The sequence below is a fragment of the Brachyhypopomus gauderio genome, unplaced genomic scaffold (assembly GCF_052324685.1).
Source record: "Brachyhypopomus gauderio isolate BG-103 unplaced genomic scaffold, BGAUD_0.2 sc94, whole genome shotgun sequence".
Classification (NCBI taxonomy): Eukaryota; Metazoa; Chordata; class Actinopteri; order Gymnotiformes; family Hypopomidae; genus Brachyhypopomus; species Brachyhypopomus gauderio.
Window position 1 is genome coordinate 782,157 of NW_027506915.1, and position 17,789 is coordinate 799,945.

General features: G+C 43.1%; 1 protein-coding gene across 1 annotated transcript; it reads right to left on the bottom strand.

Moving 5' to 3' along the window:
- Positions 1 to 561: 561 nt before the first annotated feature.
- Positions 562 to 8,314, bottom strand: LOC143495194 (uncharacterized). The gene is made up of 8 exons (XM_076992502.1): positions 8,111 to 8,314; positions 7,436 to 7,484; positions 7,079 to 7,119; positions 5,591 to 5,704; positions 3,114 to 5,109; positions 2,730 to 2,822; positions 2,052 to 2,141; positions 562 to 1,124 (listed from the first exon to the last, which is right to left on the bottom strand). The coding sequence occupies exons 1-8, from the start codon at positions 8,111 to 8,113 to the stop codon at positions 907 to 909; spliced, it is 2,604 nt and encodes an 867-aa protein (XP_076848617.1). The 5' UTR covers positions 8,114 to 8,314; the 3' UTR covers positions 562 to 906.
- Positions 8,315 to 17,789: the final 9,475 nt, after the last annotated feature.

Here is a 17,789-nt window from a genome sequence, read left to right on the forward strand (position 1 = left end):
GGTGTTCGCCGTGCCACATACACACAAGCGCACGGCGAAACTCCCGCAACATACAACGGACACGAAGAGCTGTCTCAGGGCAGACTGCCCTGGTCCTCGCCGTGCTACACACACACACACACACACAAAACACAAAAGCACGGCGGAGCTCTTCAAACAAAACACCACGCAGACAAACACTTACCACGAGACATGACCACGAACGAAGGAAAAAGAAAAAGAGACTCGGCGGCTTCCGAAGGGTGGCTGGTCATTCTGTGACGGGCAGGTGTGAGCAACAAAAAGGAAGCGATCACGCCAAGTCTCAGGGAAAAAGGGTGGTTTAATATAAAGTGTGCAAACCTAAAACCCGTGCAATAGATCCAAATTAAGGATATAATGACCAGCGGTCAACTGGTACAAAGACAAGACATATATAGGCAAACAAACGACCCTCAGGTGAGACGGATCACGGGCTCCGCCCACCTGAGGGACGCACATGACGTCACCAAACAACGACAACAACAGCCGCTGTGGACAGAGGCGGCCGGTAGGGGGCCGCCTCACCGTGACAGTAGCAATCCTATCAATACTACCAGAAATTGAAACTCTTCCAGTTATGCCCCAACAGGGCTGCACTTTCAAACAAAAACAAAACAAAATACTGTGCTTTGACAGTACCACAACCTTAAATGCTCCTAACGCTCCTCAAATTTTAGTACTTACCAATCAATTTTAGTTCCACTGAAGCATCAGTGCGATTTTTACACTTACTTTACTCCCTCATAGCTGCTTTAAGTGCTGTTAGTAACATCTCAATGCACTCATTTCCCAGGTACGTTGCTAGTGTTAAAAGTAATTCCTCTAAAGCCTTATTCTATAATCCATTTGCTTTGTGACAAGATCCTGATATTTCAGTACATTTCATTATTTAGAGTGTCGCTTTGAAGCATCAATGCGATTTTTGACATAATATTTTATTGCTTCCCAGCTTCTTGATTTAAGTGCTGTTGGTGATGTCTCAATGCAGTGAAGACACTGGGATTTCCCAGGAACCTTTCCCATGCTGATGAACTCCATAAGTGTTTTCTCTACAGCTTTAATTTCTTCATCAGTCCATTTCCTTTTTTGAGTTTTTGATGATCCTGAATAAAGAGAGTGACAATGATCTTAAAAAAACAAACAAAACAAAAAACACTTTTACATGACCAGCCCCCAATGGTACTATGACAACATCTGACCATAGCAACAGTACACATGATATTAATGTTGTAGCACAAGCAGCAAGATTTCTTGCAAGAGTATCAATAATAGCAGAAATAGAAATAGCAGTAGAAATCTAGGTAGTTGAAGAAGTATGAATGAAGACACAAACTAAGATTATCATTTATAATAATAGTACATTAGCAGTAATGGATGCAGTACATGTAATACTACTAATACAGCAGTTCAGCTTACTGCTAGCTTTCTTTTCAACTGTCCTACAAATTAAAGTCATGAGCAAAACTGAAGGACCTTTGACATGAAATTGTCACGTTACGGTCCCCGACCCCTCCCTTTTGGGCGTGTGTTTACGTTGTCTACGTCAAGTCGTCTGCGTCGAGTCGTCTGCGGATCTCCGTGGGTGCGGTTACGTCTCGTGTTAATCTGTCTCACCTGTTGCTCGTCTCGTCATCACTTGGGGTTTATGTGGTTTGTCTATTTAATGTGCGTTTGCGCAGAGTCCTGTGCTTGTCGTTGTTTGAGTCTTACACGTTCATTGTTATCATGTTTCATGTGTGCCTTCTGCGCGTTATATGTATTTAAATAAACGTAACTTTCGAAAACAGGATTCCTTGCCTCGTCCTTCGTCACACCCCGAGCGTTACAGAAATATATGCAATCACATCAACTCTATTCTGTTAGTACCCACAGATTAATTGTATTTTAAGGAAACCTGAGAGAAGTAATTAAATAAATATGAAGCAAAGTAAAAAGCGATTAAATGGTGAAGATTAGAAATGGTACTGGACAGTGAGCATTCTTATTAAAAGAAAAAACTTAAATCTGAAATTTTCATGTCATCTTATTACCTTTGGCTGGATGCAGACTTGTCTTTGGCTGGATGCAGACTTGTGCAGCTTCAGTGGTGGGTTTACTTGTCCTCATCATTTCTTGATGGTCTGTAAACATAATGGCTGTCTTTTAGTACATGAGTAATCAACACTGGGAAAGCATTAGTATGCATGCTTCACTCTATACTAATAAGGCCTGGGTCAGCAGAGAGCTGCAACGAGCATGAACGATTTCAGGCCTTCTGCAATCACTTCCATCCTCAGCAACTGCATGGAGAGGGTGATCACTGAGGACTTTGACTACAAAGTGACAGGGAGTGAAGTGTGCAGGGGCTAGGCACCTAGACATTCCAAACTTGTGTCAGGATTTTATTCATGGACTTTATCTGCTTTTAAAACTTTAACACACAAAACACAAATCTCAAGCATGCAAACAAAATCACTGACACTACTAAGGATCCTGCATACTCTTTAGCACCAAGGACACTGCACACCCTTCTCTACTCTTTCAGCTACTCCCATCAAGCAGTCACTTCAGATCACCTCTGGCCAAATAAAAAACGGACAAACATACCACAAACTATACCCGAAACATACCAGCAACTGGGAGTCCTACATTTCAATGAGCACACTATTTTTCTTCAGATTATGTACTGTTCTAGATTAACCATGATGACCCAGTAGCTGCCCACATACCTGATAGTGAAGGTGAAGATTCAGATTCAGCATCCTTCACAGCCCTGACATCCTCATCTGTGTCCGATGCATCACTGTCCACAGTCATTTTCTCTAATAAACACATTAACCACATGGACCATTTTAAGAAAGCAACACTGCACAAAAGGGCCACTGATTTTTTTAGGGTGGAAGTGCTGCAAATATGTCCATGTTCTTATAGAGGATAAACACATGGCTACTCCACCAATGGCAGCGCCTTCAAGCGCCATGTGTTAGTCGTATAATACTGCATTGGTGCATGCAATGTAGTGGCATTTTTTGAATCTGTCCAATTTATCAAATCTCTTTGCAGTTGACAAAAATTCTCTATGGAGGGAAAAAAATGTAATAATCATATCTCACCTTCTGGATCAATGCTGATCTCGTCAAGATTTCTTCCTTTAAATTGAGACAACTGTCCTCGTTCCAGGGCCATAAGCACTTTACTTATCTTCGCCAGCTGTAATGTGCCTTCAGGCAGCCTATAATACTGGCGATGCACTCTGATATCATGGCCAAGGAAGTCAGCAAGGTCATCCATTTCATTGTCCTTCAAGTTGAGAACCTTGGACATAGTGGCCATGTGCTTTCTCAGTTTAGTGGAGGATAACGCTTCAGGGTGTTTTGCCCCACAGCTTTGAGCAATGAGACGAATAACATCAGATCCTCTGAAGTGACTGAGTGCTTGTGGTCTCCCAAACATGAACTGATTCTCATCAGGCACATCACATTTTCGGCGACACTTGACAAGCAATTCCATTGATGCCAACATATCCGGTGTGAGGAGAAGGGGAACCTTTCGTCCACGTTTGCCCTTTATCTCTACTCGCTGGAAGTGCTTACAGAGTTTCTTTTCAAGGTCAGATAAAGCATGCTCTACGTCTGGATGAGTCGCTGAGGTGTCCCTCAATGTAAAGGCATTAAGGGACATCTTAGACACTTCTCCTTCTCTTCTACGATTAAAAAGTATAACCTCGCAAAGAGTAATTTTTGCAAGCTCTGCCCAGTTCTTCTTGTTTGGTTCTTTTTCAAGTGCATTTTGCCACTGTTTTCTTTGAATATTTAGATACTGGTGCATTTTTTTCACATCTTCAGCAAAGGGAAGAAGTTGTGGAGCATTCCATTTAGCCTCACTCAAATTCCTGAGGGCTTGGGATGACACACACTCACTCCATTTAGTCTCACACAGTTGCTTAAAAACTTGCACATTGTGAATTACTTTCTCATCACCAGACATCATTGCTTCACACTCAATAATATTTGCAATTTTTTTAAGGTTGTGACCCAATTTCAGTGCCAAAGATGGTGTTTTGTATGTGTTTGTGTCCTCATTCAAGCCAGCCACAGTCTTAACTGCCTCTATTACATGAGGGAAATTGCATGGTACAAAGAAATCATTCATAATCTTTAATTTCCCATTTTTCTTTCCTTGGAGAACAAGTCGCCCTGTCTCGCGCATCTTTTGCCTAATATACTCGTGTTTTGTGACATCGTGTCCATGCTTATTGAAAAGGTGTTCACCAAATTTCAATATTACTTTCTCTGTACGGACAACATTTGTTACCGCATCTTCATGCATGTCAAGAACTATTTTCCAAAATTTGGCACTCACAGTATCTGGAACTGGCTGAGCATATGCACAAAGGGCCTGGACTCTAGTTTTTCCTGTTTTTTTCACTTTCTTGTTAAGATGACATCTCTGCATGTGTTTCCACAGTGTTCTCCTCTTGAGGTAAGCTTCACAATTAACACAGTGTAGGTAATCACTGGCCTTTACAGGTACACTGGATTGTTGCTGGGGTATCACCATTCCTTTCCCTTCTTTCAACACCTGATTATTATGTATGCGGTTCCCTCTGTTTCGCAATAAACTGAAGTGTATTCTTCGCTCCTTAGAGCTCTTTGGAAAAGTAATTGCTCTTGCCACTTCAGGTTTATCTTTGTGTTTAAATTCCAAATGTCGTGCAATTTTGCTGAATGGCTTAGCACAAAACACACAATAGAATTTTTTGTTGTACAGTCTGCCACCATGTTCTTTCTTCTTTAGTGTCATGACTGTTACATCAGTAGAACTGGTTGATGAGGATTCTCCAGTGACATTTCCAACCTGGGAACTAGAGTCCGTCATATGCCTTCTCTTACATTGTTGGTTATCTCGTTCATGAGAGTTAGTAGTCTGTGCCTTTCTCTTCTTTCCCTTGTGCTGTTTATCTCCTGATGAACAGTCTCCTTCTGCTGCACTGTCATGTTCTAAACTGTCACTTTCTATGTCTTCATCAGACTGAGGAACGTATTCTTCCTCACTGTCCTCAGAACTTGGATATTCATCTGTTGTGTATCCAAGCATTTGTCTATTAAGCTGCAAAAATAGGTTGGATTTTAAGTATTGATAATTATTTTTTTTCCTGTCACAAGCAGTTAAAGATCAGAAGTGTTGAGACAAAACAATATATTACAATCAGAAGACTACATTCACATACTGAATACTTGCAAATCAGAATAATACATTATTGGCCATATACCAGACTATGCCAATATTTCTGCAAGTTGATTTGAGAGGTGTTCTTTGTGGTGTCTAGGGTGCTGCAAGGCAGTTGCTGTGATATTTTGCACAGCTGCAGTTGAGTGCCCATTCACCACCCTCTGAAGATGAACAGGTTCTTAGTAAAGTGGTTAATCGCTGTAAATGTATGCACTGTGCTCCCACTCTGCACTCTGAACGATTCAGCACCATATCAGAGGTAGTGCCACTTTGTCCTCTAAGCATGTAAAAACATGACCGCAGTCAAGTTACAGATGCCATGGCATTTATGTTAAAGTGAAGTTTCACATAAACTTACAATTACACTGTCAGTTCTTCTGAGCTCAGGTACACTTGTGTCCTCATCAGAATTAAATAAAGTTACATCAAGGACAATGGTTCCTTCACCATCACTGGAGCTCTGGTGTACTTTCTGAAAAGAAAACATTTCAGAAAATCAGTTTAACGGTCAAAACATCTAAAAATGAAATACAATGCAGTTCTGCAAAGGTTTGTATTGGATTACAGCGATCACCAACAATGTTGCTGTTGTACAAAGTACACCTCAAAACAAATTTTTTGTACTTTTGTAGACATGTGCTGCCATGTATTTTAGGGTAGAAAGACAATGCCAAACACTAACCTGTTTAGAACACAGTCAGCACAATGCTAACCAAATATTAGCTGCTCTCTCCTTATGCTTTTGCACTGTACAATAATTTACCCTCATGAGCTGACTGTAAACTAAAATTAACTAAACTCTAGTTAGCTTCTGATCTGACAGTTAAGGGGAGAGTTAAGGAAAACAGCACTGAGCAACTGACTGTGTTTTGGGGAAGAGAACAGCAGCGTTACAGAGACACCTTATTTAGGAACATTATGCACATCAGGGAATCACCTGGTGATTTGTGAGCAATGCATGAGTCATGCATGATACTTATGCATGTATGCATTTTTTGTCTCAGGTTGACTTATGTCCAACTCTAAATCTTTGAAGTCAATCATGAACTTAACTCGGCAACATGTCTATTTAATAATGAGCACATAGAGGTTAATTCCCAATAATGACAAAACTAGAGCACAGGTTCGTGCATAAGGGACAATATACTGAAGAGTGAGTACAGGCTATAAAATATCTGTAGATGTGTTGACACAAGATTGGAAATTAGTGGTGGATGTAGGTAAAAACTACAGGTCCCAAGTATATTGCTTTATTTACAGTGAGGCGTGTGTTGTACTCTGAAAGTAAGCAATCAGTTTGTCTTAACACCATCAACTGAGGATGCAGTGGATGAACCTTTTAAAAGAAAGAAGTGAAATATGTAGACCTCGTGGCTGAGGTGAGAGTACATGTGTAGGCATATATGAAGCCAGGGGAGATAGGTGTGAGATGATTTTAGCCAAGTCTGCCACATGCTTGCATATGGTATTTGTGCTCCTATTCAGCACCATATCAGAGGTAGTCCCACTTTGTCTTCTAAGCATATAAAAACATGACCACAGTCAAGTGACAGATGCCATGGCATTTATGTTTTAGAGACTGTAAGCTAAGGGCAGTTGTGAAGGAGTTATCCAACATTGCTGAAAGTGTTAGTCAGCGGCTGTGGATGAAGAGAGCACAGGCTAGTTGGGGAAATGCATATAAAGGTGGAATGGCTGAGGTGTTTAGTGTGTCAAGATACATGAAGGACAGGTGAGGGGATTGTTGTCATGTCATTCTCATGACTGGTTTTTATTTCAACCAGGTACACAGCCAGCATTGTATGCAGCTGGTTTAACTTCTAATGATGATGACGACATGTCTTACCTTGTTCTGTTCAGAGTCAAAGCAATCCGTCACATCAGCAACTGCAAATAAATTACAAATGATGAAAATGAGGGCACACATTTTGTTGACTATATGGTCTGTTAACAGAAATATCACTGCACATTACTGATAGGAAGTCACCTGGTAGGGATACATCTCCATGTTTTAGATTACTTTGTGCTGCAGTAATTTTTAAGGTAGATGGGAAAACAAACTGATTTGGACCATTTAGATGGGGTGTTAGTGACCTCCCTTGAAAAAGTTAGTCCAATCCAAATGAAGATTTACCTAGGATTTTTTAATTATCTGATATTTTTATTACAACTCATGCCATCTCATTAGTCTCCTCATTCTCACCTGTGCTTTCAGTGCTGCCACCAGTGTATGCAAAATTTGGATCATCTGCCTGTCAGCACAAGTGACAGTGAAACTTCAAGATCTAACACATTATACTGCATTTCAAATATAATAAAACAGCAAAAACAACTATATTGTAACACTATAGTTCTTCAGTCAGGCAATGTGGTAGCCTCTAGCCATAAAAAACATATTAGGAAAAAAAACCTGGTGTGTAAATGATCGTTTGCAAGAATTCAGGAATTCTGGTAGCTTGCCTTCATACATGGCTTACTTCACATTTGAGCATGTGTCAGCCTCTAATTAGCTGCAACTCATCCAACATCCTTGCTAGCAAACTAGCTGGCTAGTTATTTAATGCAAGTTAACTAGCTAACGTTAGCAAAGTAGCTAGCTAGTTATTTAATGCAAGTTAACTAGCTAACATTAGCAAAGTAACTAGTTATTTAATGCAAGTTAACTAGCTAACATTAGCAAAGTAGCTAGTTATTTAATGCAAGTTAACTAGCTAACATTAGCGAAAAGCTAATAAGTTAGCTAGCTAACTAGCCAGATATCTAAAAGATCTAGTGAAAATTACTAACTACCTAAATAACTAACCTAGCGAAGTACTTTATGTGGCAATGCAAGTAAACCTAACAGCGTAAAATAATGGGAAAACAACAAAAAACTTACCATTTCTTTCGATGTTACACATCTAACTCTGCCTTCAGCTGGAGCATGCCTCGGGAATCCAAAAAAAGGAGCGCTACGGCCAATCCAGACCTGTTTGTTCCGGCGAAGATACAGTGACCGTGGGGGAGGGGCATAGTCAGCGTGGGGACTTCATAAGTCAGGATCTGTGTAACACTTCAGTTATTGCTGAGGATGGGTCATAAATCGGCGTCATAAATCACCTAATGAAATTACTGAATTACTGAAGTGGAGACAAATGACAACTGAATTTTCTGTGTGTGTGTATGTATATATATACATATATCAGATAAAAACGGTCTGCAAGCTAGTTAAATTTAATTAGTGGTGGGCACTAATATATATATATATATATATATTTTATATACAGCCCACCACTAATATATATACATGTATACAGGTATATACACACACACACACACACATATATATATATATATATATATATATATATATATATATATATATATATATATATAATTTTTAATTAATTATATATAATTTTTAATTAATTATATATATTTTTTTATTGTTTACAGCTTGTAGCTTGTATTCCTTGGACATGTAGTTGGCCATTCTTTGACAGTTTTTAGGAGTCCAAGCACACAATGACCATTACCATAAACCTCTGCTGTTTAAAAGCCACCAGCCACACATGGTGAAACTTGGTACTTGGTAGGTAAATCAAGAGGGGTCTCCAATCATTCATCTGGGTATAACACCATCCTTTCTGTTTCTTTATCAGTAAACTACATGTCTGCTCAATTGTACCTGAGACTAAGGGCGTACTCACACTAGGCACGGTTTGCTCGTTCCGTGCTGGGGCCCGGTTATCCCCCCTCCCCACTCCCCCTCTGGCCTGCACTCACACTGGCTTCATCAACCCGCGCCCGAGCACGCTTACGTCATCACAACGCCGCTTTATTTGGAAAAAAAGCGCGCTCGCACAACACTATGGAGTTCACGATTCTCTTTTTATTGTATTTTTGGAGTCGTTTTGGGAGTGCAGAAACACGGTGCAAGCACAGATTTATCGATAATTTAACACAACGATTGTCTGCTAATCGCTTTGCCGCTATGACTGTTTAACGTGCGCATCGCATCACTGACGTCATGTTTGAGTTCCAGCGAAATGAACCAATCACACGAGGCACCAAGCGGGCCCGGGCACGGATAGCGCTCACACTAGAAGCGAACCGTGCCCGAGTCCACATGAATCGTGCCCTGGCCCACCTCTTCAAGCGGGCCCGAGCACGGTTAACTGATCCGGGCCCGGGCACGGTTGGAGCGCTCACACTAGCCAAACGAACCGTGCTTCGGCAGGCAACCGTGCCCGGGCCCGGATCACAGAGCCTAGTGTGAGTACGCCCTAAGAGGCTGCATTATCTGTGTGCAGTGTATGGAATGGCATGCAACTGGCAAATCCCATTTTGAATGCTATGTTTGAAATGCTTTTGCTTTCCTGGTCAAACTAAAAAACATTTCGAGGACCAACAGACCAGACATGTAATGTAAGAAGCGCAAACACTGCAGGTGTAGACTAGGCCATAGTGTGATGGAGTATGTAGAGTATTAGGCTCCTAACTCAAAAAGTCAGCGTATGGCGACCTTTTCAATTTGCTCCTGTAGGCAATGCTTCTGTATTACAAAAGCCAAACTAACATTTTGTGGGCCTACACACCAACCGTGTGAGTTAAGAGGCCCAAACACTGCAGGTGTAGACTAGGCCATAGTGTGATGGAGTATGTAGAGTATTAGGCTCCTAACTCAAAAGGTCAGCGTATGGCGACCTTTTCAATTTGCTCCTGTAGGCAATGCTTCTGTACTGGAGAGGCCAAACTAACATTTTGTGGGCCTACACACCAGCCGTGTGAGGTAGGAGGCCCAAACACTGCAGGTGTAGACTAGGCCATAGTGTGATGGAGTCTGTAGAGTATTAGGCTCCTAACTTAAAAGGTCAGCGTATGGCGACCTTTTCAATTTGCTCCTGTAGGCAATGCTTCTGTATTACAAAAGCCAAACTAACATTTTGTGGGCCTACACACCAACCGTGTGAGTTAAGAGGCCCAAACACTGCAGGTGTAGACTAGGCCATAGTGTGATGGAGTATGTAGAGTATTAGGCTCCTAACTCAAAAGGTCAGCGTATGGCGACCTTTTCAATTTGCTCCTGTAGGCAATGCTTCTGTATTGGAGAGGCCAAACTAACATTTTGTGGGCCTACACACCAACCGTGTGAGTTAAGAGGCCCAAACACTGCAGGTGTAGACTAGGCCATAGTGTGATGGAGTATGTAGAGTATTAGGCTCCTAACTCAAAAGGTCAGCGTATGGCGACCTTTTCAATTTGCTCCTGTAGGCAATGCTTCTGTATTGGAGAGGCCAAACTAACATTTTGTGGGCCTACACACCAACCGTGTGAGTTAAGAGGCCCAAACACTGCAGGTGTAGACTAGGCCATAGTGTGATGGAGTATGTAGAGTATTAGGCTCCTAACTCAAAAGGTCAGCGTATGGCGACCTTTTCAATTTGCTCCTGTAGGCAATGCTTCTGTATTACAAAAGCCAAACTAACATTTTGTGGGCCTACACACCAGCCGTGTGAGGTAGGAGGCCCAAACACTGCAGGTGTAGACTAGGCCATAGTGTGATGGAGTCTGTAGAGTATTAGGCTCCTAAGTCAAAAGGTCAGCGTATGGCGACCTTTTCAATTTGCTTGTGTAGGCAATGCTTCTGTATTAAAAAAAAGCCAAACTAACATTTTGTGGGCCTACGCACCAGCCGTGTGAGGTAAGAGGCCCAAACATTGCAGGTGTAGACTAGGCCATAGTGTGATGGAGTATGTAGAGTATTAGGCTCCTAACTCAAAAGGTCAGCGTATGGCGACCTTTTCAATTTGCTCCTGTAGGCAATGCTTCTGTATTACAAAAGCCAAACTAACATTTTGTGGGCCTACACACCAGCCGTGTGAGGTAGGAGGCCCAAACACTGCAGGTGTAGACTAGGCCATAGTGTGATGGAGTCTGTAGAGTATTAGGCTCCTAAGTCAAAAGGTCAGCGTATGGCGACCTTTTCAATTTGCTCCTGTAGGCAATGCTTCTGTATTACAAAAGCCAAACTAACATTTTGTGGGCCTACACACCAGCCGTGTGAGGTAGGAGGCCCAAACACTGCAGGTGTAGACTAGGCCATAGTGTGATGGAGTCTGTAGAGTATTAGGCTCCTAACTCAAAAGGTCAGCGTATGGCAACCTTTTCAATTTGCTCCTGTAGGCAATGCTTCTGTATTACAAAAGCCAAACTAACATTTTGTGGGCCTACACACCAGCCGTGTGAGGTAGGAGGCCCAAACACTGCAGGTGTAGACTAGGCCATAGTGTGATGGAGTCTGTAGAGTATTAGGCTCCTAAGTCAAAAGGTCAGCATATGGCGACCTTTTCAATTTGCTCCTGTAGGCAATGCTTCTGTATTAAAAAAAAGCCGAACTAACATTTTGTGGGCCTACGCACCAGCCGTGTGAGGTAAGAGGCCCAAACATTGCAGGTGTAGACTAGGCCATAGTGTGATGGAGTATGTAGAGTATTAGGCTCCTAACTCAAAAGGTCAGCGTATGGCGACCTTTTCAATTTGCTCCTGTAGGCAATGCTTCTGTATTACAAAAGCCAAACTAACATTTTGTGGGCCTACACACCAGCCGTGTGAGGTAGGAGGCCCAAACACTGCAGGTGTAGACTAGGCCATAGTGTGATGGAGTCTGTAGAGTATTAGGCTCCTAAGTCAAAACGTCAGCGTATGGCGATCTTTTCAATTTGCTTGTGTAGGCAATGCTTCTGTATTACAAAAGCCAAACTAACATTTTGTGGGCCTACACGCCAGCCGTGTGAGGTAAGAGGCCCAAACACTGCAGGTGTAGACTAGGCCATAGTGTGATGGAGTATGTAGAGTATTAGGCTCCTAACTCAAAAGGTCAGCGTATGACGACCTTTTCAATTTGCTCCTGTAGGCAATGCTTCTGTATTACAAAAGCCAAACTAACATTTTGTGGACCTACACGCCAGCCGTGTGAGGTAGGAGGCCCAAACACTGCAGGTGTAGACTAGGCCATAGTGTGATGGAGTCTGTAGAGTATTAGGCTCCTAAGTCAAAAGGTCAGCATATGGCGACCTTTTCAATTTGCTCCTGTAGGCAATGCTTCTGTATTAAAAAAAAGCCGAACTAACATTTTGTGGGCCTACGCACCAGCCGTGTGAGGTAAGAGGCCCAAACATTGCAGGTGTAGACTAGGCCATAGTGTGATGGAGTATGTAGAGTATTAGGCTCCTAACTCAAAAGGTCAGCATATGGCGACCTTTTCAATTTGCTCCTGTAGGCAATGCTTCTGTATTAAAAAAAAGCCGAACTAACATTTTGTGGGCCTACGCACCAGCCGTGTGAGGTAAGAGGCCCAAACATTGCAGGTGTAGACTAGGCCATAGTGTGATGGAGTATGTAGAGTATTAGGCTCCTAACTCAAAAGGTCAGCGTATGGCGACCTTTTCAATTTGCTCCTGTAGGCAATGCTTCTGTATTACAAAAGCCAAACTAACATTTTGTGGGCCTACACACCAGCCGTGTGAGGTAGGAGGCCCAAACACTGCAGGTGTAGACTAGGCCATAGTGTGATGGAGTCTGTAGAGTATTAGGCTCCTAAGTCAAAAGGTCAGCGTATGGCGATCTTTTCAATTTGCTTGTGTAGGCAATGCTTCTGTATTACAAAAGCCAAACTAACATTTTGTGGGCCTACACGCCAGCCGTGTGAGGTAAGAGGCCCAAACACTGCAGGTGTAGACTAGGCCATAGTGTGATGGAGTCTGTAGAGTATTAGGCTCCTAACTCAAAAGGTCAGCGTATGACGACCTTTTCAATTTGCTCCTGTAGGCAATGCTTCTGTATTACAAAAGCCAAACTAACATTTTGTGGGCCTACACGCCAGCCGTGTGAGGTAAGAGGCCCAAACACTGCAGGTGTAGACTAGGCCATAGTGTGATAGAGTATGTAGAGTATTAGGCTCCTAACTCAAAAGGTCAGCGTATGACGACCTTTTCAATTTGCTCCTGTAGGCAATGCTTCTGTATTACAAAAGCCAAACTAACATTTTGTGGACCTACACGCCAGCCGTGTGAGGTAAGAGGCCCAAACACTGCAGGTGTAGACTAGGCCATAGTGTGATGGAGTATGTAGAGTATTAGGCTCCTAAGTCAAAAGGTCTGCGTATGGCAACCTTTCCAATTTGCTCCTGTAGGCAATGCTTCTGTATTACAAAAGCCAAACTAACATTTTGTGGGCCTACGCACCAGCTGTGTGAGGTAAGAGGCCCAAACATTGCAGGTGTAGACTAGCCCATAGTGTGATGGAGTACAGAGAGTATTAGGCTCCTATGTCAAAAGGTCAGGGTATGGCGACCTTTTCAATTTACTTGTGTAGGCAATGCTTCTGTATTGGAGAAACCAAACTAACATTTTGTGGGCCTACACACCAGCCATTTGAGCTAGATGATTAAAACAGGTAGATACTAATCAGGATAATGTGGGCTGTCAAATTTTAAAAGGTTATATTTGACGTTGTGACCATTTTTTTCTCATTTCCTTACATGTCATTCTTTGTAATTTCTTCTTTGCTTAAAATTAAACAATTAATTTCAACAATAAATATTGCATTTACATGGAACCGAATTGATAAGGCAAAAATACATTTCTCTGTCTGCATTACGCTGTTAACAGCTCTGCATAAGAGCGCATAGTAGCCCACAGTAGTTACGGGGGATGGGTAGAGTAGTGGTGATTGGCTGACACACAACAGCAGTTACAGGGGATGTGTAGAGTAGTAGTGATTGGCTGACACATACAATGCATCAAAATGACCTTGCTGCAGGAGCAGAAGATTTGTTCATTATTGTATTATTATGACTATTGTATTTAATCATTTTCTGAAATTAATTGCATAAAATCTAATTTATTCATAATTTCTAAATACTCATCCACCACATATTTTTATGTGGAACACAATTTAACACATATAATTTAAAACCAAATATTGAGCCTTGTGTGCGTACATAAAGTACATATTCATATGTCAAATGGTCATCATGTAGCGACCCATTCAATTTTGGTCAAGGTTTTAGACTGGAAAAACATCTGTAAATTTAAAAACAATTTCACCTTTTTAAGATGTATTTAAATTTAAATTTTGTTCCAATGTTTTTATCAATAAAAATGTAATAAAGTTTTATTTTATTTAAAATATATTACAAAATGTAATACTATTTTTGACCAGTGGAGACAGTAGAGAGTGAACAAAAAATATTGCACACTTCCGGAACACCAAACCTTATGAGGACTGCAATACCCTGTGTGACCACTATGGGCGCATAGCTATACACACACACAGATTTTTGTCATGAAAGTGGTCCCCTAGGGGACTTCCTTAAAATTGCATGGGGGCGTTTCAGACACTGTTTTGAACCAATTGGTAGGGTTCTCCCCGTGAGGACCTCAATTTTGGTCCCCACGGTGACACAGGTCCCCATGGGTCTGTGTGCAGTCAGGTTAAAGTCCTCACCAGGATAGAAGAACAAGAACACACACTCACACACACACACACACACACATACACACACACACACACGCACACACACACACACACACACACACACACACACACACACATACACACACACACGCACGCACGCACACACACACACACACACACACACACACACACACACACACACACACACACTGACCTTGCGCAGTCATGGCGAGAAGAAGGAATAACGTGAGTTACGGTGTGAAATTAAAGGCGATCTACTGCTCCTCTCAGTCATAAATCGCCGTGTAATTACTAGAGCCGATCGATCCCTCCCCCTGCTGCTCCCATCATCCCTGTCTCCATCTCTCTTTCCCTCTCTCTCCCTGCCTCCCTCCATCTCCCTCCCTCTCTCTTCCCCATTGTCTGCTCTCTGCATCTAAACTCTTTCGCTTAACTTTGTTCTCTCTCTCTCTCTTTCTGTCCCTATCCTCTCCTCTCTCTCTCTCTCTCTCTCTCTCTCTCTCTCTCTAACCTGTTTATTTGTTCTCTTTTGGTGTCCTCTCTCTTGTCTTTTTTTGGTGCCCCCCCCATCAGGGCCACCATCCTGGACCCGGAAAACACACAAGCAACAGCATCCAGAAGGTTCTCTGCTTCTCTGCTGCTTTTTACACTCTCTTAGGACAACAGCCGAGTGCTCTTGTTTGGCCAAACTCCCCAGACTAATCCCTGCTGTGGGCTGGCTTGGCTAAACTCCCCAGACTAATCCCTGCTGTGGGCTGGCTTGGCTAAACTCCCCAGACTAATCCCTGCTGTGGGCTGGCTTGGCTAAACTCCCCAGACTAATCCCTGCTGTGGGCTGGCTTGGCTAAACTCCCCAGACTAATCCCTGCTGTGGGCTGGCTTGGCTAAACTCCCCAGACTAATCCCTGCAGTGGGCTGGCTTGGCTAAACTCCCCAGACTAATCCCTGCTGTGGGCTGGCTTGGCTAAACTCCCCAGACTAATCCCTGCTGTGGGCTGGCTTGGCTAAACTCCCCAGACTAATCCCTGCAGTGGGCTGGCTTGGCTAAACTCCCCAGACTAATCCCTGCTGTGGGCTGGCTTGGCTAAACTCCCCAGACTAATCCCTGCTGTGGGCTGGCTTGGCTAAACTCCCCAGACTAATCCCTGCAGTGGGCTGGTTTGGCTAAACTCCCCAGACTAATCCCTAAAACACACAAGCAACAGCATCCAGAAGGTTCTCTGCTTCTCTGCTGCTTTTTACACTCTCTTAGGACAACAGCCGAGTGCTCTTGTTTGGCCAAACTCCCCAGACTAATCCCTGCTGTGGGCTGGCTTGGCTAAACTCCCCAGACTAATCCCTGCTGTGGGCTGGCTTGGCTAAACTCCCCAGACTAATCCCGCTGCCTAACTGCTCCTTGTTTGCTTGATGTTTTTACTCTGGTCACACTAGCTGGTGCTAATTCATTAAAAGCGAACCAATTCAATAACGACAAAGTTTCGCCAAAGCAATCTTCAAAGTATTACTAAGCTAACCGAGTGTGTTGTGAGTGTTTGTTGTTATGAATGCGTGGGAGAAGAAAGGTCTGCGTGCACATGTGTATTTCCAGTAGAATGTGTTTTTACGTGTTCGTGCGCGTGTATGTGTGTGTGTGTGTGTGTGCGCATGTGAGACATCTTGAGAAAGGAAGCTGCTAAAAACACATCACACACTTCTTCACCAATGGGAAAGATGAAGAAAAAGACTGTTGTTTGTGTGAGCATGCATGTGTTTGTGTGTGTGTGTGTGTGAGCATGCATGTGTTTGTGTGTGTGTGTGTGTGTGTGTGTGAGTATGTGTGTGGGTGGTTGTATTCACTCGGTAATTGAGTGTTGCTGCGGAAACACTTGGTGACACTTGTGAGAAACTGAAATTGGCCTGTAAACTGTGACAGACACTTAGGTAATCTAGAACTGCCTCAGAATGCCGTGGTTCCTCTGTACATGTGTGTGCACATGCGTGTGTGCGTGTACATGGGCAGTTATATGCGTTCATGTGTGGGTGGGTGCACACAACAAGGACGACACTGTTATGAGGTCCTGGGACTGTAGCAAATTCTCTGGAATGATGCCTAATCACAGGCCTGGTACTGGTATATGTGTGTGTGTGTGTGTGTGTGTGTGTGTGTGTGTGTGTGTGTGTGTGTGTGTGTGTGAGTGTGTGTGTGTGAGAGTGTGTGTGAGTGTGTGTGCATGTGTGTGTGTGTGTTTGTGTTTGTGTGTGTGTGTGTGTGTGTGTGTGTGTGTGTGTGTGGAAGGGGGCTCCTCACCCTGTTGCTACTCTGCCACAACACTCCTCCTCTCCATCCGTTCCTCACAAAGCCTAAGTAAACAACAGGGCATCGTTGACCCGGCAGTCATGAATTTTTTTTTTGTTGTTGTTATTGTTTGTTTTGCCATTTAAGAACATTTTTCTTCACAAGAAACTATAAAACTCTAGGCCCGACAGACCTCGGGCTAGGCGACAGACTTGAAGCCACACAAGTCTTTATTTACGACGGCCAGTTAAAGAGAGAGGCATCGGGCAAGGTGCCGTTCCTCTGTCTCAACTCCCTCTGGTGCGAATCGAAGACCTTTGCTAGATCAAGAGGTTCTCCAACACAAACAATATTCAATCGCCCAGAGAAGTGTCCCGTAGTGCTGAGCACAGTCCACCGTGTAAAATCAACCAACGGGCGTTATGCAGATACACGGGACATGACCGATCACATGCTTGTTGACAAATGCTATTGGTTTAGTCGAACACAATTGCGATTTCTCGTCCGCTTCTAGCGTAAGAGACGCTCACGCAAATGCCAGCTTGAAGTTTTGCTCGACGTTTACAATGACTGTTACATACAAGTGGCCTGCAATCCTGGATCTGTGGGCCCTCTCTGATTTGATGTGGACTGGGGTTCATTTATAACAATTAGAGGCTCTATGAAGAAAAGTGTCCAAAGCCGTAAATGAACGCTGAAAACAGCAAAAAGTCTCACAAACCCAGGAGGCTTCCGCCATGATGAGTGCTCTCCAACAAGCGGCTCGAAGCACCGTTTGTTGGTCGTCGTGGAGGCGGCATCT

What these genes read in the sequence shown, in the direction of transcription:
- LOC143495194 (XM_076992502.1), bottom strand. An exon ending in TGGCAGCACTGAAAGCACAG is followed by an intron (nt 7,120 to 7,435) that starts GTGAGAATGAGG and finishes ATTTATTTGCAG; the next exon opens with TTGCTGATGTGACGGATTGC. An exon ending in TTGACTCTGAACAGAACAAG is followed by an intron (nt 5,705 to 7,078) that starts GTAAGACATGTC and finishes TTTTCTTTTCAG; the next exon opens with AAAGTACACCAGAGCTCCAG.